Source organism: Drosophila guanche, unplaced genomic scaffold (genome assembly GCF_900245975.1).
Source record: "Drosophila guanche unplaced genomic scaffold, DGUA_6, whole genome shotgun sequence".
Taxonomy (NCBI): domain Eukaryota; kingdom Metazoa; phylum Arthropoda; class Insecta; order Diptera; family Drosophilidae; genus Drosophila; species Drosophila guanche.
The window spans coordinates 9,811,806-9,828,807 of record NW_022995743.1 but is presented as its reverse complement, the minus strand read 5'-3'; the positions used below and the strand labels follow the sequence as shown (position 1 = coordinate 9,828,807).

Sequence of the window (17,002 nt, the reverse complement as noted above, 5' to 3'; positions counted from 1 at the left end):
TTATTGCGTCACGAGTCTCTGGGGCAAAGTTGATTAACACTTGGTGCATAGAAAGGGGGCAGGGCAAACCCTAACGATCCGATAATTTGATACAAATCTATACACCTTTCCTTTAAAGAAATTCCCCTAAATTTATTTGATCTGTTTTCAGGCTTTATCTAGTGACTAGATTCTAGTCTGATTCTAGTTCTTAATACTACAATGAACTTGCTACTAGTACATACATGTGTACATATGTACATATGTACATACATACATACTATGTATATGTGTATATATTCACTTCTTACGATTGTTGGGAGGGACTCTGTCGTTAAATGATTCCAAACATCAGCGTGACGTGCAACTCATAAATATTTTATTTAAAAGGATTAGGGTAGTACGGTTTATAGTCGACCGGAGGCCGGTTTACTCTTTATTCTGTTTTTTTATAGTTCCCCGCGTCCTATGTTCATTTAGCAAAAAGCATGCCGAAATGGCGAACAATTTAGTACTTTATTAGCGGCAAACGGGAATGTTGGGTAAGAGGGGAGGAGAGTGGAAATGCTCGCGAGGATATGTACATACATATGTATGTATGCATACATATATTTGAGTGGTTCTCCCTCTTTCTGTGCTCTCTCAAAGGATAACTCGCACCTGCTCAGCCACCAATCGTGAATTCATTCTGAGGATAGTCTAAAAATATCGCATATCCTTTTGTCTGAAGACTCGCGGTAGCCCGAATCGCCGTTGCACCATGGCCAAAACACTGAACGAAAATCTCAAAAAATAAATAGTTTAATAAAATAATAAATTTTCTTTTGGTATTGTAAAAATTCAAATGGCTTATCACCGATGCGAATACATTGAATGTGAATGGCAAAATATTAGGGAACATGGAAAGTGAGTGAAATAACCTTTTTGGCGTCGCTTTTGTTTGCAATTTATTATTTTTACTTATGTAGGTACATATGTATGTATATGTACTCAACTTCGTATTGGATTTCCGCTTTCGAGAATTGTTTAATCATCGCATCCCACCCTCCTCCTGCAGTCGATTTGTCTGTTGCTGCCACTTCTTGGGCTTCCACAAACCGGTGGACATCACTATCCTCCATACAGCTGCGCCCGTTTAACCCGTGTTGTACAACATTTAAACATCTAACCACTCGTTGAGGGCGCAGTGGCATGACGCCGCCACCGCCGCCTGCTCTGCCTCTGCCTGCCTCACGCAGGGGTGACTTTCGCACAAAGGAGGATGGTTGGAGAAAAACCTCCCGTAAAGGAATAGAATAATGAATAAATGGCCGATTGCCTGCCTGCCTGCCTGCCTCTATTTAATGTTCCGCAGTTCGCTCAGTTAACTTTAATTAATTTTCTAGTCCTGTTGTTATCCCTGTCGATTGTCGATTGAAAACAAGCGATTCGCGGGGTAGAACGAATAACTTTCGATGTTGCAGCACTATCGGAGGTGTGGCAATGGGCTATTAATGCTGAACTTAACTGAAATGGTTCTCGTTGACATCTCTTTATTTGCTACACTTTCAAGTGCAGTTTGTACTTTGTTTTTGTAGGTTGATAGCTTATTGATTGACGATAACCCTGGCATAGATTTATAATTAGTATACACAAAAAACCAGATAACGCTCATCTGGTCGAAATATATCGAGAGGGTTTCGCTTTCCTTTCGTGCCAGTTGTTAAAAAATCAATCATACAGAATCAATGGTACTTTTGCAACGGTTCTTCGGGCTGGTCTTTCTGCTGCTGAAGCTAACTGCAGTGATCGGAGGAGACCCTATTGTGTTACGTTAGATGTCCCAACCTCATTCGTACAAGATTGTGAATGGAACGTTTGTGCCTATAGGACGCACTCTTAGATCCGAATCTCCTGCATGGACATGACTAATTAATTCTACCAATAAGATATGTACATCAACAATGCTTTTTAAGAAGTAAATAATAAGCTCCTTCAACTTGGTCCAAGTCGGGAGCTCAGCAACGAACGAACGTTCAAGCAAAAGCCGAACCAGGAGAAGACGAAGACGAAGACCGAAGACAATTTTATCCAGAGGTTGGTTGGTCGCGGCCTGTCGGCCACCTTATTTCTTTTACTTTGCCTACTTTTTGTGATAGTTTCGTTGGGGCCTAACCGGTTCCATTGGCTCTTGCCGTGGCTATGTTTGCTTCTGTCGTGGATAATACCCTTTTCTCTGGGTATAATCATTTCAATCAGCTTTAGCTCTGTCAGGAAATTCATAATCATATGTTCTACTCCTACATAGTTTTTGTCCTTTCGCTAATGGAAAATTTGGTACAACGATTCCATGTGTTCTAACAAGCTGACAAAACAGCCACAGCGATCTGTATAAAGGGTATTCGAGGCTTCGGCCCTCCGCTAAGTAGCTTTTCCCTGATTCCCTGTTTCTTGTTTAGTTATATTTTGTTGCTTTTGCAAATTTTCCTTATTCGTCTGCACACACACAGGGGGGGGGAACACTTTCATATACATGTGCATATGTACTTCGGGATGGGGCACTTGCCACTTGGAGACTACCGACTGCCGTTTGCTGTGCGCCGCGTCACTGGTGGCACGAAACAACAACAGTGGCGCCCAGTGCCATGTTGCAGCAGCAGCTCTTGAGGCCCCCAGGTTGCACGATATTGTTGCATGTTGCAGCTGTTGGTCGGTCGCTTGCCACATGTGCATGATCCCACCCTGAGCTGCTGCACTCCGCTGCGCTCTGCCCCCGCCAGTGATGCCAATTGCAGACGACATCTGTTTCGGGACCTGTTGTAAGTATTTGCTGCTTGATGTTGCTGTTGCAGGCAGCTGTGCAACAACAACAGCAGTACGGGTCCCAGCTCCCAGGTTCGCCTGGCAATTTGCATTTAACTTGTGGGCTTTCCTCAACTCTTATTTATACGTGCATATGTGGTATGTGGGTTCGTCTTGTGGTTTCTTTGCTGCGTGTGAACCAACAGAAATCTCTGAAAGGAACCGCCAGGAAGGAGTCCTGCGACAAATTATGGAAGAGAACGAATCGAACAGAATTACAAAACGAATGAGATGCAGTTTAGAGAGTGAGAAAAAAAGTGCTCAAAGAGCAAATGTAAATGCTTTGAATAAAACGATTTATTTCGTCGCGCAGCAATATTCTCAACCAAAAATCATTCCAGACGTTGTGCCGCTCTCCCGTACTCGGAACAGTCAACTCGTACAAAATATATTAAACATTTGAACTACAAATAGATTTGTATAAAAATAACTTCAAAGGGTGGAGGTAGAAGCACTTTAATTGTTCAAAGTTTTCCGCCAAAGCGCATGTGCAGGTACAAACAAGATAATGACAATAAACGACAGGGTGAGGTGAGGACCCTCTTGGTCCTCAAGGAGGACCTTCTATCTCTGGAAAGCCTCACCCCGTATAAATACACTTTGCACCAGCAGAGACACGTTCCAACCACCCACCCGCTCTCACTGCTTGGAACTCCCATTGCGACGAAGGAGGATTTTGCTGTTGCTCGCTCTCAACGGACTTAGTCGGGCTCCTGCCTTTGACGCCGCCGGATGGATGCTGCGGTCCATTGCGGGATCCTTCTGTGGCATGTGGCATTCGGAGGAAGAGCCGTGCTTTTTGGTGATTTTATGCGTAGTCCGGAGTACGACAACTCCTTGGGCTTTTTCTGGTGGGTTTTTGGCTCGAAAAGCGGATCTTTCTCGCAATTTGGACTAGGCGCTCAGCGTGCCAAAAAGAGGGATGGAAAACAGAGCTTTTTCCAGGCCGGCCCCAAACATACACACAAGCACACAAACATAAACACAACTGGGGAAAAGGCAGAGACAACATTGTTTTTCTCTGTTTAGCTCAACCTTTCTCTCTCTCTCTCTCTCTCTCTGTCTCTGCCTCATTGAGGGGACTCTAGCTGTGTTTGCTTGTTGCCTGTTAGTTTCCGATAAAATTGACTTTTTGTTTGTCGTTTGTCGTTTACCGTTTGTCGTGTGTCGCTTTCGTCAGTTAGCTCGCCACGGCACCATTTTGTTTGGCGTCGTTTTCTAATGGGCCCACAGCCGGGGCAGCGCATCGATTGCTGTTTGTTGCTAGCAGGAAATGGGCAAGGGGCACGGGCAGAGGCATTGGCATCGTCTTTACGACGGCGCGCTTATAACCGCAGTCGAGCGGCGCAGCCTTGAGACGCTGTTGGAAACGCGCGCGTTTTATGTCGCACGCTCTCTCGCTCTCTTTACTTATTTTTGTTAATTTATTAGATAAATAGTACATCAAAATCAGAACCAGATGGTTATAAAGCACTAAATACTATGTACAATATGTATGTATTTGTATGTATACATACATAGATATGTAGAGTGTGCTCATAAAATTTTAATAAGATGCAAATGCCATAAAAACAAAATCAATTCTTGTCGACGCTTTTCTGCCTCTTTGTTGTTGGTTCACAGCATTAACAGACAACCGCACATACACAAGCAAACAGACCGACACTTATAAGAAACACACGCTCTGTCAGACAGATAGACACTCTCTCTCTCTCTCTTAGTCTGTCACTCTCTCTGTGTTGTTACAATCTCTCTCAATCCCATTTAACAGTAACAGAGCTTCGTTGCCGAGTAAAAACGCTCCCGCAGTCGCGCTGCTAACGACTCCTGATCGCCTGTTCGTTTTTGCGATAGACGCGCGACGTAAGTCGCCGCCGTTTTGCCTGAAAAGTCGCCGTCGTGCATTTGATGCTTTGGCGCGTTTGGTGCTTTCTTTGAAAATTTTGTCTGCCGACTGAGTGGTGGTCGGCGGCGGTTAGAATCGCGCGACGGCTCCAACGATATGCCGCGGTTTTGTCGTCGCCGGCAATTTTTTAATTCGCGCCGATTTTGCAATGTTTCTGTGCAGCTCCCAGTACTGTAAATGTTAACAGAAAAGTTAACATTTTGTGCTCTCTATCTGCTTTTGCTCTCACTGTGCAGTGGCTCTGTTTTTGTGCGCCTTCAGTTGTGTTTTTTTTTTAAACTGAGGAGGGAAAACAAAAAGATCATTTGGAAGTGGAATTATCGAAAAATACATTTTACAGGATGGGAGTGATATGTACATATGAGATGTTGTCCTGAGGTACATGCACTGAACTGAATTTTTCCACTGTACCATACAGATGCACGCATACATTACATGCCCCCGCTCTCTTTCCGCTCTTTCATGTTTGCTGCTGTTCCGGTCTATCTCTCTTCTATTTGTTCTCTCCACGATGATGAAGATGTACATACGCATTGATAATAATAATGACGTTTACAATGTTGCCACTGATTGCAAAATTTCTGTGTGTGTGCGTGACGCCGCTGCTCCAGCCCCTCCATCACTGCTTGGTGCCCCTTTCGAATTACTGCTCGTCTTGAGTGAGTTTTCTTATGTTCACTTTTACAGTTATCGTAAAATCTCGTCACTCCACGAAGGATTTATTATGCCTGAACTTCCATGACTCTCATCGATTTCTTTGTGCTAAAAGTAATGATTTCGAACCGAACGGCAGTCAGAGAATTTAATTAAAAATTCCAAGATTCTATGTCTCTCTCTTTCTCTAACCATAAAATACCATCAATGATTTCTTGCTATTTCTTGACGTCACAAATGTATTTTATTACACTGTAAACGCTTATCAACGCCTACCTCAATGAGCGCACTCACTACGTCTCCTTTTTTCTAATTAAACGCAAAAAGCTAACAGCAGCAGAAGCAACAATAGCAATAACAGTATTAGCCAAAAACAGCAAACAAATCCACGCAAGTTTGACCTTTTTTCTCGTGGCTCTGCTCTCCGTTCTCTTTCACACACGCAAAACACACACTATCTCATTTACTCCCACCTGTGAGGAGGGAGAGCTACAGCAAAAACAAATGTAAACAATGCTCTCGCTCTCAATTTTTCTCTTCTGTAGTCTCGTTCATTCACACTCGCCGCTCGCTCACTATCTTTTTCTCTCTCGCCCACGCCTACTGCGGCTGCTGGGCGCCTGTTCAAACGTTCGGCCGAACCGCCGTTCGTTTGTATGGGGAATCGAACGCGAGTAAAGTCGCGATGTTTTCGAATGCTCGATTTGGTTGAAACCTGTTTTTCTTCGTACTGAGGCCTGATGTCTGTGTCTGTATTTTCGTGGAAAGGTTCTGGCGGGGTGGCGGGGCTTCTTTGGGTTAGGTTAGCCATAGCCTGTTGTTTACAGCTTAATTTGCTTGCCCCGCCACCGCGGACAAGTCACAGTCCTTCCATTCAGTTTCCCACCTCTCCCTTCGGTCCACGTGCGGTATTGCACTAGGCATAAGGTTGCAAAAGGTTTTGTTTTTTTGCCGTTTCTTTTATCATTTTCGCCTCTGCAACATCTACAGTTGTTCGTCGTTCGCGTTCGCGTTCGTCGTCTTCGCATTCATTTGCCGACGGTGTCGTCGCGCTTGTATTTGTGTTCGTGTTCGGATCGGCTCGGGCTCCACTCCATCGTTCGACCCAACGACCGTTGACTCCCCCACTCAAAGCTCCATCGTCCGTCATTCAGTCATTCATTCAAGCGCCAGACGCAGCGCAGGGCAGTTGTTCAGTTTGTCAATTTCTTGCCGCTGCCGAAGCCGCCGTGCTTTGGACACGCGATTTTCTGTAGTTGTGTGTGTGTCTGTGTTTGTGTGTAAGAAAACGCGCGACAGCCGCTCGCGTTTCGCTGGCGATTAATGTTTTAATCAGTTTTTGTCGCTGTTGTTGCTGTTGTTCATTATAACCAGTAGTGTCGTCCGTCCGTATATTCGGAGAATTTCGGATGCATTCTTATCAGTTCTTTGATCTGTTCTGTTCATAATTTGTTGGGGTTTTTTGCTATGATCTCTGTCTCCCTCTCTCTCTCTTTCTTTCTCTCTTTGGTTGTGAGGTCGTCGGTTGTTATCAGAAAATTTCACGTTCCGTTTCCACATAATCCATACAATAATTGAAAGAACAATCTTAAAAGTATTCAACACTTACCCTTTCCTTTCTCTGTTCCGTTTTGCAGAACTTGCCACCAACCACCAAGATGATGACCTTGCCGAAGTTCGGCTGGTTCCACTTTCTCCAGCTTCCTTTGCACCGATCGACGTGAAACCCCCACGGAGTTCCATACAGCGGAAACCACCCAATCAATGCGCCAGCCCACTGCCATTAGTAGTCATATGTACATCAGTTATAGACATAGATATACCGTAAATATATATATATAAATATATATATATATATATACATATAGATTTGGCCCTGCGTCTTGTTCTTCGTGATTTCGTCGCTGTCAGCGTTCGACGCCGACTGAGACGAGAGCAGCGAAGCAACGAGAGCACAGCGAAAGCCTCACCACGGACGCATTTATGGATGCGGGCGGCCTGCCAGTCTTCCAAGCCAGCCAAGCCAGCCAAGCAGCCGCAGCCGTCGCCCAGCAACAACAGCAACAGCAGCAGCAGCATCAGCATTTGAATCTCCAACTGCATCAGCAGCATTTGGGCCTACACCTGCAACAGCAACAGCAACTGCAACTGCAACACAATGCACAGGCGCAGCAACAGCAGCAGATACAAGTGCAACAGCAACAACAGCAGCAGCACTCTCCCTACAATGCCAACCTGGGAGCAACAGGCGGCATTGTCGGCGGCCATGTTGCTGGCGGAAACGGAACTGGCGGCCCTCCAAATCCAGGAGTCAGCCTTGGACCAAACAGCGGGGGCGGCCCATCGCCTAGCGATTCCCTTCCTCCCAAGCGACAACCCATTGTGGACCGATTACGACGCCGCATGGAGAACTATCGACGAAGACAGACAGACTGCGTGCCGCGATACGAGCAGGCCTTCAGCACCGTCTGCGAGCAGCAGAACCAGGAGACCACGGCCCTGCAGAAGCGCTTCCTTGAGAGCAAGAATAAGCGGGCGGCCAAGAAGACCGACAAGAAGCTGCCCGATCCCCAGCAACATCAGCAGCAGCAACAGCATCAGCAACAACATCAGCAGCATCAGCATCAACAGGCGGCACAGACGATGTTAGCCGGACAACTGCAGAGCAGTGTTCATGTGGTGAGTGTCTCAATTATCCAAATACTTAATATTTTAATTATTTATAATATTATGTGTCTCCCCATTTGTTCGATCTATGGTTGATCATTGACTTCATCACATCATCACTTGGCATTCCTTAGCCATGATCGGTGCTATCCTATGATTATGATGATTCCATGTGATGTTCCATAGAAAAGTGCTCAAAGTGCCATGCGATACCCATTGAAAGTTGCTGTAGCAGCCCCAGCAGCAGCAGTACTTCAGTGGTAGTGACTTCTCTTTGAAATGGAATTGTGAAATGACTGTGACTTTGTATTGGGAAAGAGTCTGGGCATTTTCTCGTCAAATGCAAATCGCATACAGTAGATGCAGATGCAGATGCAGATGCAGATACTCTGAGTGGGGTGACGCTCATCAATGCATAGTTGCTTCATATCGGTGCATGGTGGAGCTTTGAGCTTCAGAGTACAAAAGAGAAGAGGGGTGGTGGGCAACATGTACATGTGTACACATGCACAAGAAGTAATAATGAGGTCAGCGATTTTTGTGTCTTTTTCTCTTTCAGTTTTCGGTTCAGTTTCACCCAGAGTTCGCATTCGAACTGCATGAGCCTCCCTCAAACTTGTAGCCCAGCCACAAGATACAACTTAGTGTACATATTTGCTGTAGCCACAATCTACTGTATCTGCAGTTGGTCTTTTCATGCTTTTGCTTTTGCTCGCACTACTTAGTGGACTGCATTTGAAAATACCTTGAACAACAAAAAACCTAAAACAACTTTGGTATATTTTGATTTGTTTCCATGTGATGTGTGTGTGGCATGATGCAAGACTCGTTGCTGCTGCACACTCTGCAGTCTTATATAATTGTTAGTTCTGTCGACAATCCTTCAAAAGCGACTTAATCATCGTTGTTCTTGCTGTTGTTTCTGTAATTACCAGACACCAGTTCGAGTCGAGCTTCTACGAGCACACACAAACGTACACACATCTTTTATCTGTCGCACAAACCCAGAACGTGAGTTATTCTGAGATCAGTTTTGAGTGGAAAAGTTTTTCCGCATCCGCCTGCCAATGTCAGTACCCCGCCTCACCTCATAATTATTCATTGCTGGCTTCGGCTTTTTGTTGTTTGGGTTCCGTTCCCCTCTTAATTCAAGTTCTTTTCATATGCAAAAAGTTTGCTTAGTCAGGTCTTTGGAACACAAGAGGCCACAGGGAAAAGATATAGAGATATGTAGAGAGATAGAGAGAGAGAGAGAGTGAGAGTAGAGTGAGAGGAAAAACTTTGCTTTAGAAGTGTGTAAAATAAAAAATGTTTAAAACTATTGCAGACATTTGTGAATAGAGTTTTTAATATTGTTTGAATGAGTCGCTGTACAAATGTACAATTTATTTCCTTTGAGACTTTCTTCTGCATTTTGAAACAACTAAATTAGAAATGGCAAATGGCAAATGGCACTCTTCTTTCTCTACTCGCGGTCCATACATTGCTGTGGCATCTCTCGAATGAATTAATCATCAATGGGATGGGATGGTTCGATGGATGCGGCGCCTGCCTAATCTAACACTGCGTTTCACTTTTCTTTTCATTTATTTGCCAGCTTTTTACTGTTTTTGAAAATCTTGAACTGCCGCCTGCGGCTGTAGCGGTGGCGGTGGCTGTGGCTGCAACTGCGGCAGTGAAAATCGTTGCAAATTGCGGCCAGGCCATCGAAGCCGGTGCAACATGCAAAACAAGAAAGCAGCAGCAGCAGAAAGACACAGCGAAAAAGATATTGTTTATTATGCGTTGTGTTTGTGTTGTGTGTGTGTGTGTGCTTTGTTGTTGTTATTGTGTGTTTGGGAAAGTCGCGTGTTGCAATTTCTTCTTCATCTTGTTGCACTTTTTCTCATTTTTATTGGCTTCGTCGGGTGGTGTTCGGGGAGGAGGGTTCGTTTCTCTCCTTTCAGTCATTGTTGCCAATTTTCACTTCACTTGGGGGTCGTGTGGCATTTTCTGACAGCCGTCAGTCAGTCAGTCATTCAAGGCGCAGCCAACGAAACAAAAGTTGTTGCATGTGCAACCGTCAAACCGCCCCGCCCCTCCACCCCTCCACCATATGGCTGCAGCTCTAGAGCACACGAGTAGATTGTTGTTTGTTTCAAGTGCCTTCACCTCCTGCTCCTTCTGCCTTCTGCCTTCTGCCTTCTGCCTGCTCCCTGCTGCCAGCTCGCTGCTTCTGTTGTTGCGTCTTGATTGACAAGTGACAACATATTATTGGCGTATCGTTGCAAGCTTTGATTAGTTGTTTGGTTGTTGCTTCACTGTTGTAGCATTGTTTACCCAGTACTCAGTGACTGAGCCTTAGGGTCGGAAAACTTATTACATATAAATTATACATAGATCCATAATTTATTCATATTTCACGAAGGAATGGACACATTGGCTGGAAAGGGAACAGCATTTTTCGCGAAGGAAACTTTGAATGACTCAAAATGCAAGTAATCATTGGAGGAGATACAAACAATATTAAATTCATGCTTAAAGCTCTGTCGATAATTCATTTATCTTCAAGTGACTGGCCAAAAAATCACCCACCTGAACAGTCTGCACGCTTTGCGTGGGTGTCTCTACTGTTTTTGTGGCCCCAATGATGAAAATGGCCCCAAATGAGAGATGTGAGCGCGAGCGGAAGCATGGAAGAAATATTGTTGAGGTGTGATGGGGTGGAGTAAAGAGTTTTGGGCTGGTTCGACAAAATCGATTCCATTTCGACAAAGAAGACCCGAAAAGAGAGCAGAAACGGTTAGGAAAACCTGAAAATGCAGAAAGTAAAGCTTAAAGGCGGCCTTGTATTCCCCACCTTGGAGGTGGATACAGCGTATAGGAAACTATAGGCAATATCTTCCAGATTGGTAATCTATTCTTTTTTGCAGTTCTAAGCAATCGTTTTGAGTCGAAAACTTACACTTTTCCCATATTTTGTTCGCTATTGCACCAGGCAAAATGGGGCCAAACGGAATTTTCCACCAAAGTTTCGCACATCTTGCCCAGGCCTGCAGAGGGTGTTCGCTGGTGCAACATCCCCAATTGCCATTCCCTTACCCATCCTGCCATGTGGCACTTCAAAGGCTTCTTCCTCTTTGGTGCATGATATCCTTGTGGCAGTGTGAGCGGGGTCCGGCAAGGGTTACAAATGGGTGGGTGCCGTGGGGCGGTGTTTTTTGGGAGGCTTTGTGTGTGTATGCTGCTGCACAAACATGAAATTCTGCATATTTTATTTATTATGTTTGGCAAATTTCATTGCATATTAAAGATGCAATTTTCCACAAGAGGTAGGACGCTTTTCCTCCCCATTATACTGTCCAACCTGCTCCCCCACCTACATCCCGCCATTTCCACTGCCTCCGTCTGCCTTTCAAAGTTTCGCATTTGCCCTGCGATGGTACTACAATAAAAGCTTTAAGTTCTTCGGGCTGAATCTGGCTTTTTGTCAATTGTCTAGAAACATTTTAATTGCTTTACGTTTGTTGTTTCTCCGGCTGTTGTTGCCAGGACAGAAATAATAAACAAGACAATAACCCATTCCAAATGTAGTGGGGGCGAGACTGCGCCTGTGATTGGAGGTAGACTTTTAACCCTTAAATAATAATCGTATGATAAACGTTCTGCTCTTTTTTTTTGTCCGTTTTTATTTGAGGTTTTCCAAAGAAAAGTGCTTGCTGTGGTAGGGATAGGGAGGATAAAAGACAAATGCGGCAACTGGAAGCTGTGCTCATGTCTTTACTTTTATTTATTTTACTTTTTTTCGTGGCCTTACACTCAGCCAGCCATCCATCGTCACATCGTCAGCAAGGTCCCTCCCAGCTGAAGACAAGCCAGGCGAACATCCCAATCCCGATCCCACCCCAAAGGCTCTGCCCCTACTACCTCTATGATACCTATGCCTTCGTGGCTCTTGCCTCTTGTGCGCCTGGCGTTGCTCTTTCGGTTTTGCCTTTAAAAATCGATAAACTCATTTTGAAGTTGTACCAACAGACACACCAGTAAGGAAATCACACAAGCACAGGTACATATGTACATACACACAAGAACACACACACACACACACACATGGATAGACTGTGCTTACTTTTATTTTCTATGCGCCTACTAGCCATTGCAGCATCCCCCCAATCCCAAATCTCGACAACCTACGATTGTGCTTCAGCTACGACGTTTTATCTGGGGGTAAACGATGCCGTGCAGATAGATACACAAGCGAAATCCAGAACCCAAAAAGCAAGCACATGGCGTGCTTGCTCTGCACTAGCAGAGCGCTTCTAGCCTCTTGATAACCGAAAAAGATTCGAAACTCTATTAAGTGGTATTCGCAAGCCTTCAAAACAGAAAGGCAACCTCCTAAATTTGTCCCATTAATGCTCAAACGTTTGCCAAATTTAAGACAACGCTTCCGCTAGGAGCTTACCGAATTCCTGCCCCAGTATGCGACGTTGATGGGAATAGTGGTTAACCCTTACATTGGGCGCGAGGCGCTTCAACTCCCTCGTTGGCATCCCGAACAACGCCTCGGCCGTGTCCGAGGCCACAACCCCAGGCTTGCATTCAATTTGAGTATCGATTACATGAAATGAGCTCTTGTCAAAGGCATGAAAGACAAGAGGGGCGGGGCAAAGGGACCTGATACAGAGCAATGCACTTACATGAGGAAAATTAACACAAGCACAAGGCTCTTGTGTCAAAGGCAAATGTTCATTCAATTGATTTGTTCGTTAATGAGAAAATCGAGTGGCTAAATATAAATAAAAACAAATAAGTATAAAGATAAAGCTACATACATTATAGGTACATTAAACAGCAATAAGTGTATATTGATTAATCTCTCCAATAGAAATTGTTTTAGAAGGATGCACAACATGTGACATGGAAGGCGATTATTTTTATAGACAATTTCTGAGTTTTGTATGGAAGTCCAGGCGGCTCAGGCTCAGGCTCACTTCCCTTTCCTGCTCTTCCTTTCAGTTTGTTAATTTATGAATCCAAATGAAATTATTTGCCAGTGGACTTTTCCATCTGCGCTTCTCATTTCAGAATGCCAGCCAGCATTGGAGGCAGGCTGTTTGTGTAATGAACTTTCCTCCCTCTTCGGAATTAAAGAATAAAAGTCGAATATGAGCTGATGAGCGGCGTGTGCGTGATATTTACCATGATTTTTAATCAGCTTAGCTTTGAGATATCCCTTGGCATGCTGCAATACAATGGAAAGACTTTTGACCATTGTATGCCTGGTGGAAACAAACCATTTTCATTATTTTACTGGAGCGGAACTGGCAAATTAACTGCACAAACACACGGACATGTGTGCGTGTGTGTGGGTATGCTCATTTATTCTGCACATTTCTGTGCAGAAAATCTCACAAAATCAGCCAACCCCTGTGGCCCATCAACCCCACCACCCAAAAACTGCCCCATTGACTCGGTGCCTCGAGTTGAATTGAATTGAAAGGGAATGGTCGTATCTACTGATTTGATATTGGATTTAAGGATCTTTAGAATTCCACGGGGAAAATCATAGAAAATACATACATACAAGTATGAACTCAGTGGATAGATATTTTGTACTTCTCTTGGACTGAAACAATCCCTCTTTGAAGTCTTCTACCTTTGATTGTCGAATTTTGACGGCACGTTTAAATGCGCAAAGAAAATTACGTTTTCAACACTTGACGACGAAAAACAAAGCGAACGGACTAAAAAAGAGTCAACAAAAGGAGGTGGCTGTGGCTATCGGCAGCTGGAGGGGCAACGTCATCGTCATCAATGTCAGCCGATGACGAAATGTTTTCAAACGAACAAAACTCGCGGCAGAAGCAGCAGCATCATCAGCGCAACAACAGATACGACTCGTATGTATAAATGTTAAATGAATCGTGTGGCAAGGGGACTTACAGAATGAGGATGAGGTGGGTGCGGGGGAGGGCTGTCGTTTTGAGACAATGAAGTCCATCCGACATGTGGACAACAAATTTACGTTTGAGTGAACTTTTTTTTTGTTTTTGTATATTCCGCTAAACCGGACAGGGTGATGCATACACTCGAAAGCGACGATGCCGCCGCCGGAAGTTCAAAAGGTGACAATGGAGACAACCAGAAAGGCAATATCTAGAAGGGGCGAGGGGTTCCCCGAGGGTGGCGGGTATAGCTTGACAATTGTCGGCAGAATTCGCTTTAAGCAATTAAATTTATGAGATTGCTTTCTGCATGTACTACAGGGTACTTCTGGGTGTAATGTTTTCGCAGAGATAGCCGTAAGAAAGAAAAGGAAAATACTATCCTTATGAGTCCAAAAAGCTACGACGCACTCTTCAAGTATATTCAAGTATCTTACAGTCGGGGAAAGGCAATCCGGCAGCGTTCCTCACTGCTTGGCAAACTTTATCGGCTGCTGGGAGTCGGAGACTTTTTATTCTCAGATACCCAAACGTCGAAAGGTTAAGGGTACTGCCACAACAAGCCCCATAAAGATGTCTTTCTGATATGTATGTAACTGCTCTGAGAGTTATAAAATATATTTGGTTCACATTTAAATCCGTAATTTCAATTCAACTTGTCGTGTTTACACACACAATGCATAATTTATAGAAATTTGTCTGCAAAGCGCAGCAGCAGCAGAAGCAGAGAAGCGGCAGCAAACAAAGTAGAAACAGACAGAGGGGGCGAGTGGGAGTGGGAGTGGGAGAGAGTAAGAGCTCATGTAACGTTAAGTATAGGGACGGACGCTTGGCGTGCGTACAGTGCAAATGAAAAGTTGCTGGACAAGCGGCCTGCTTTGGTTGGAATAATTTAACAAAATATCAAGAATAAAATAATATATTCTATTTTATTCAAAGAAAAACCATTTGCAATTAAAATTAAAACTATTTTTAGGTATACAAACATCAATAAATATTAGTGTAGATCAACTTTATGCACGCAGTGTGTCGGACAGAGTCCGGTTCCTGGCACTCTTCATCTCTCGTTCCCATTTCTAGTGTCGCACATGGGCAGCAACTGACTGCCCCTCTTCCACACTCTCAGTGTCTCGTGCTGAATGTGTTGTGCTCTTTGTGGCTCTCTCACTCGCGCCTCTGGTATTGCTTTTTACAGACACCCTACACCCCACTGATTTGCTCTTGTTGTTGGTTGCCTTCTGAAGCTACTGTGTAGTGGGGCGCCGGTATTCGTTCGCTTTTTTGTACAAAGGTGGAGTGTAAAGAGGGGAGTGCCTATACATGTGTGATGGCATGTCCGTGTCTGTGTCTATGTGGGTGTGTGTCTTGATGTGCTTGTGTATTTGTTTATGTAAACTCAACGAAGCTTAAAAGCTTTGTTTGGCAGTCACCATGGAACGAAGGACTTGAATATTTGTAGCCTCTCGGTCTGTCTGTCCCTCCCCTCCCTAAATGGGTTTTAGTTGTTGATAATAGTACATTAAATACAAAAAAAGGAGATAAGAACGAACCATAAAGCACAAATAAAAATTCCTGAGACTGAGCTCCGGCACCACGTTCCTGCTCGTTGTTTATTTAAACATTCATTTCGCCTGAAATTCATTTTCATAACACGGGGAACTCCCCGTTTTGCAACCAAACCCCCATTTGGGGCGGTGGGTACGGGTAGTACACACGTCCATCCTTCAGCCAAGATGTGCAAGGAAAGCTAAAACGGAGAAAAAGGGACCTATTTTTTGGAGAGCCAACCGCATAATCCACTTTTTGAATCAACCCTACAGCTAGATCCCCTCCCGTGGCATGCCGCACAGTGCTTTTTGTTGTTGCGAAGAAATATAAAAAATAATTGGAAGTTGCCTCCTGCAACGTCGCCACTGCTGCTGTATTGTCGCTCGCTCGTCAACATCGTTTGCGTCTGCGTCTCTGTTGACGTTTGGCTTGTTAGCTGCACTCTCTCTTTCTTCCAAGCAGCCTCCTTACCCTGTCAGCCACCCAGCCACCCAGCCAGCCAGCCCAACCCCCCAGCTGCAGCCCTGCATCTGCCATGGTCTCCCTATCGTCTGCGGGTGGCGGAGGTGGATCTCTTTTGCTTTGCTGTTGCTGACTCCTTTCGGTTTCTCTTTTGATTTGACTTTTTTTGTTGTTGTTGATTAGAAGGGAAAGAGCAAAAGGGAATAAGGTGTGAAATTTTAGGGGATCCAAGTCCTGTACCTCGACCCACATAAATATGTTTAAGATAATTCCTAATTTCTTGAATATCCATTATATGGGTATGTATTAGGATTTATTTAATGTATTTGAAAATCTCGACAAAAAATGAGTTTTTCTTTTGTCATCACCGCCATCGTCATCATCTAAAGACCCTCTGCTTGCCCAGTCATCAACAGCTTTGGGGATGTTCTGTTAAATTAATAATTTTGATTGAGATTCCCATTGGACTCCCTTCCTCTAATCGTGTTGTTATCCCGCCCCCCTTCCGTGCCATCAACACTTTCTCATCAGCCCTTCCCGTCATCACCAATGTCAACATCATCGTCATCAGCGTCAGCATCACCATAATCATAATCATAACTATTATTATTAACGACACAGAAACGAGCCTATTTAGCGTGAACAACAAGCAGAGAATCTTCTTCGCCTTCTGTCTCTCTCAACGCCAAGGAAGAAGCAACACAAAACTTTAGCAGGCGATAAAAATTTGTCTACATTAGCTGAAGGAGGGAGAGGGAGGGAGTTGAGTAGAGTAGCACCCGGAAAATGTTGCACTGTTTTTGTGTGGCATATGCCGCAAATTCTATCCTACATCTCCGTCCCTCCCTTTGACAACTATCTTTGGGTTATCTGAAGTTGTCTGTTTTCGGTTACCATCTTAACGGTATTTACCCTTCGAGGCCATCCTCTCGTCCACCTACGCTCCGTAGTGGTCCGTGTGGAGCGACGGAACGGCCGTTCCTGCACCCTTCTTTGAGTGTAACAGAAGCCCGCACAG

The 17,002-nt window shown here is 44.5% G+C and overlaps 1 protein-coding gene across 1 annotated transcript in view; it reads left to right on the top strand.

Annotated features, from left to right (window-relative positions):
* LOC117587475 (neurogenic protein mastermind) overlaps window positions 1-17,002 on the top strand; it is a 62,410-nt gene that overhangs the window by 10,276 nt on the left and 35,132 nt on the right. Inside the window, exon 3 of the mRNA XM_034278252.1 lies at window positions 7,018-8,059. Coding sequence (XP_034134143.1) covers window positions 7,364-8,059 — 696 coding nt within the window. The 5' untranslated portion in view covers window positions 7,018-7,363. The remainder of the gene's footprint in view (window positions 1-7,017; window positions 8,060-17,002) is intronic.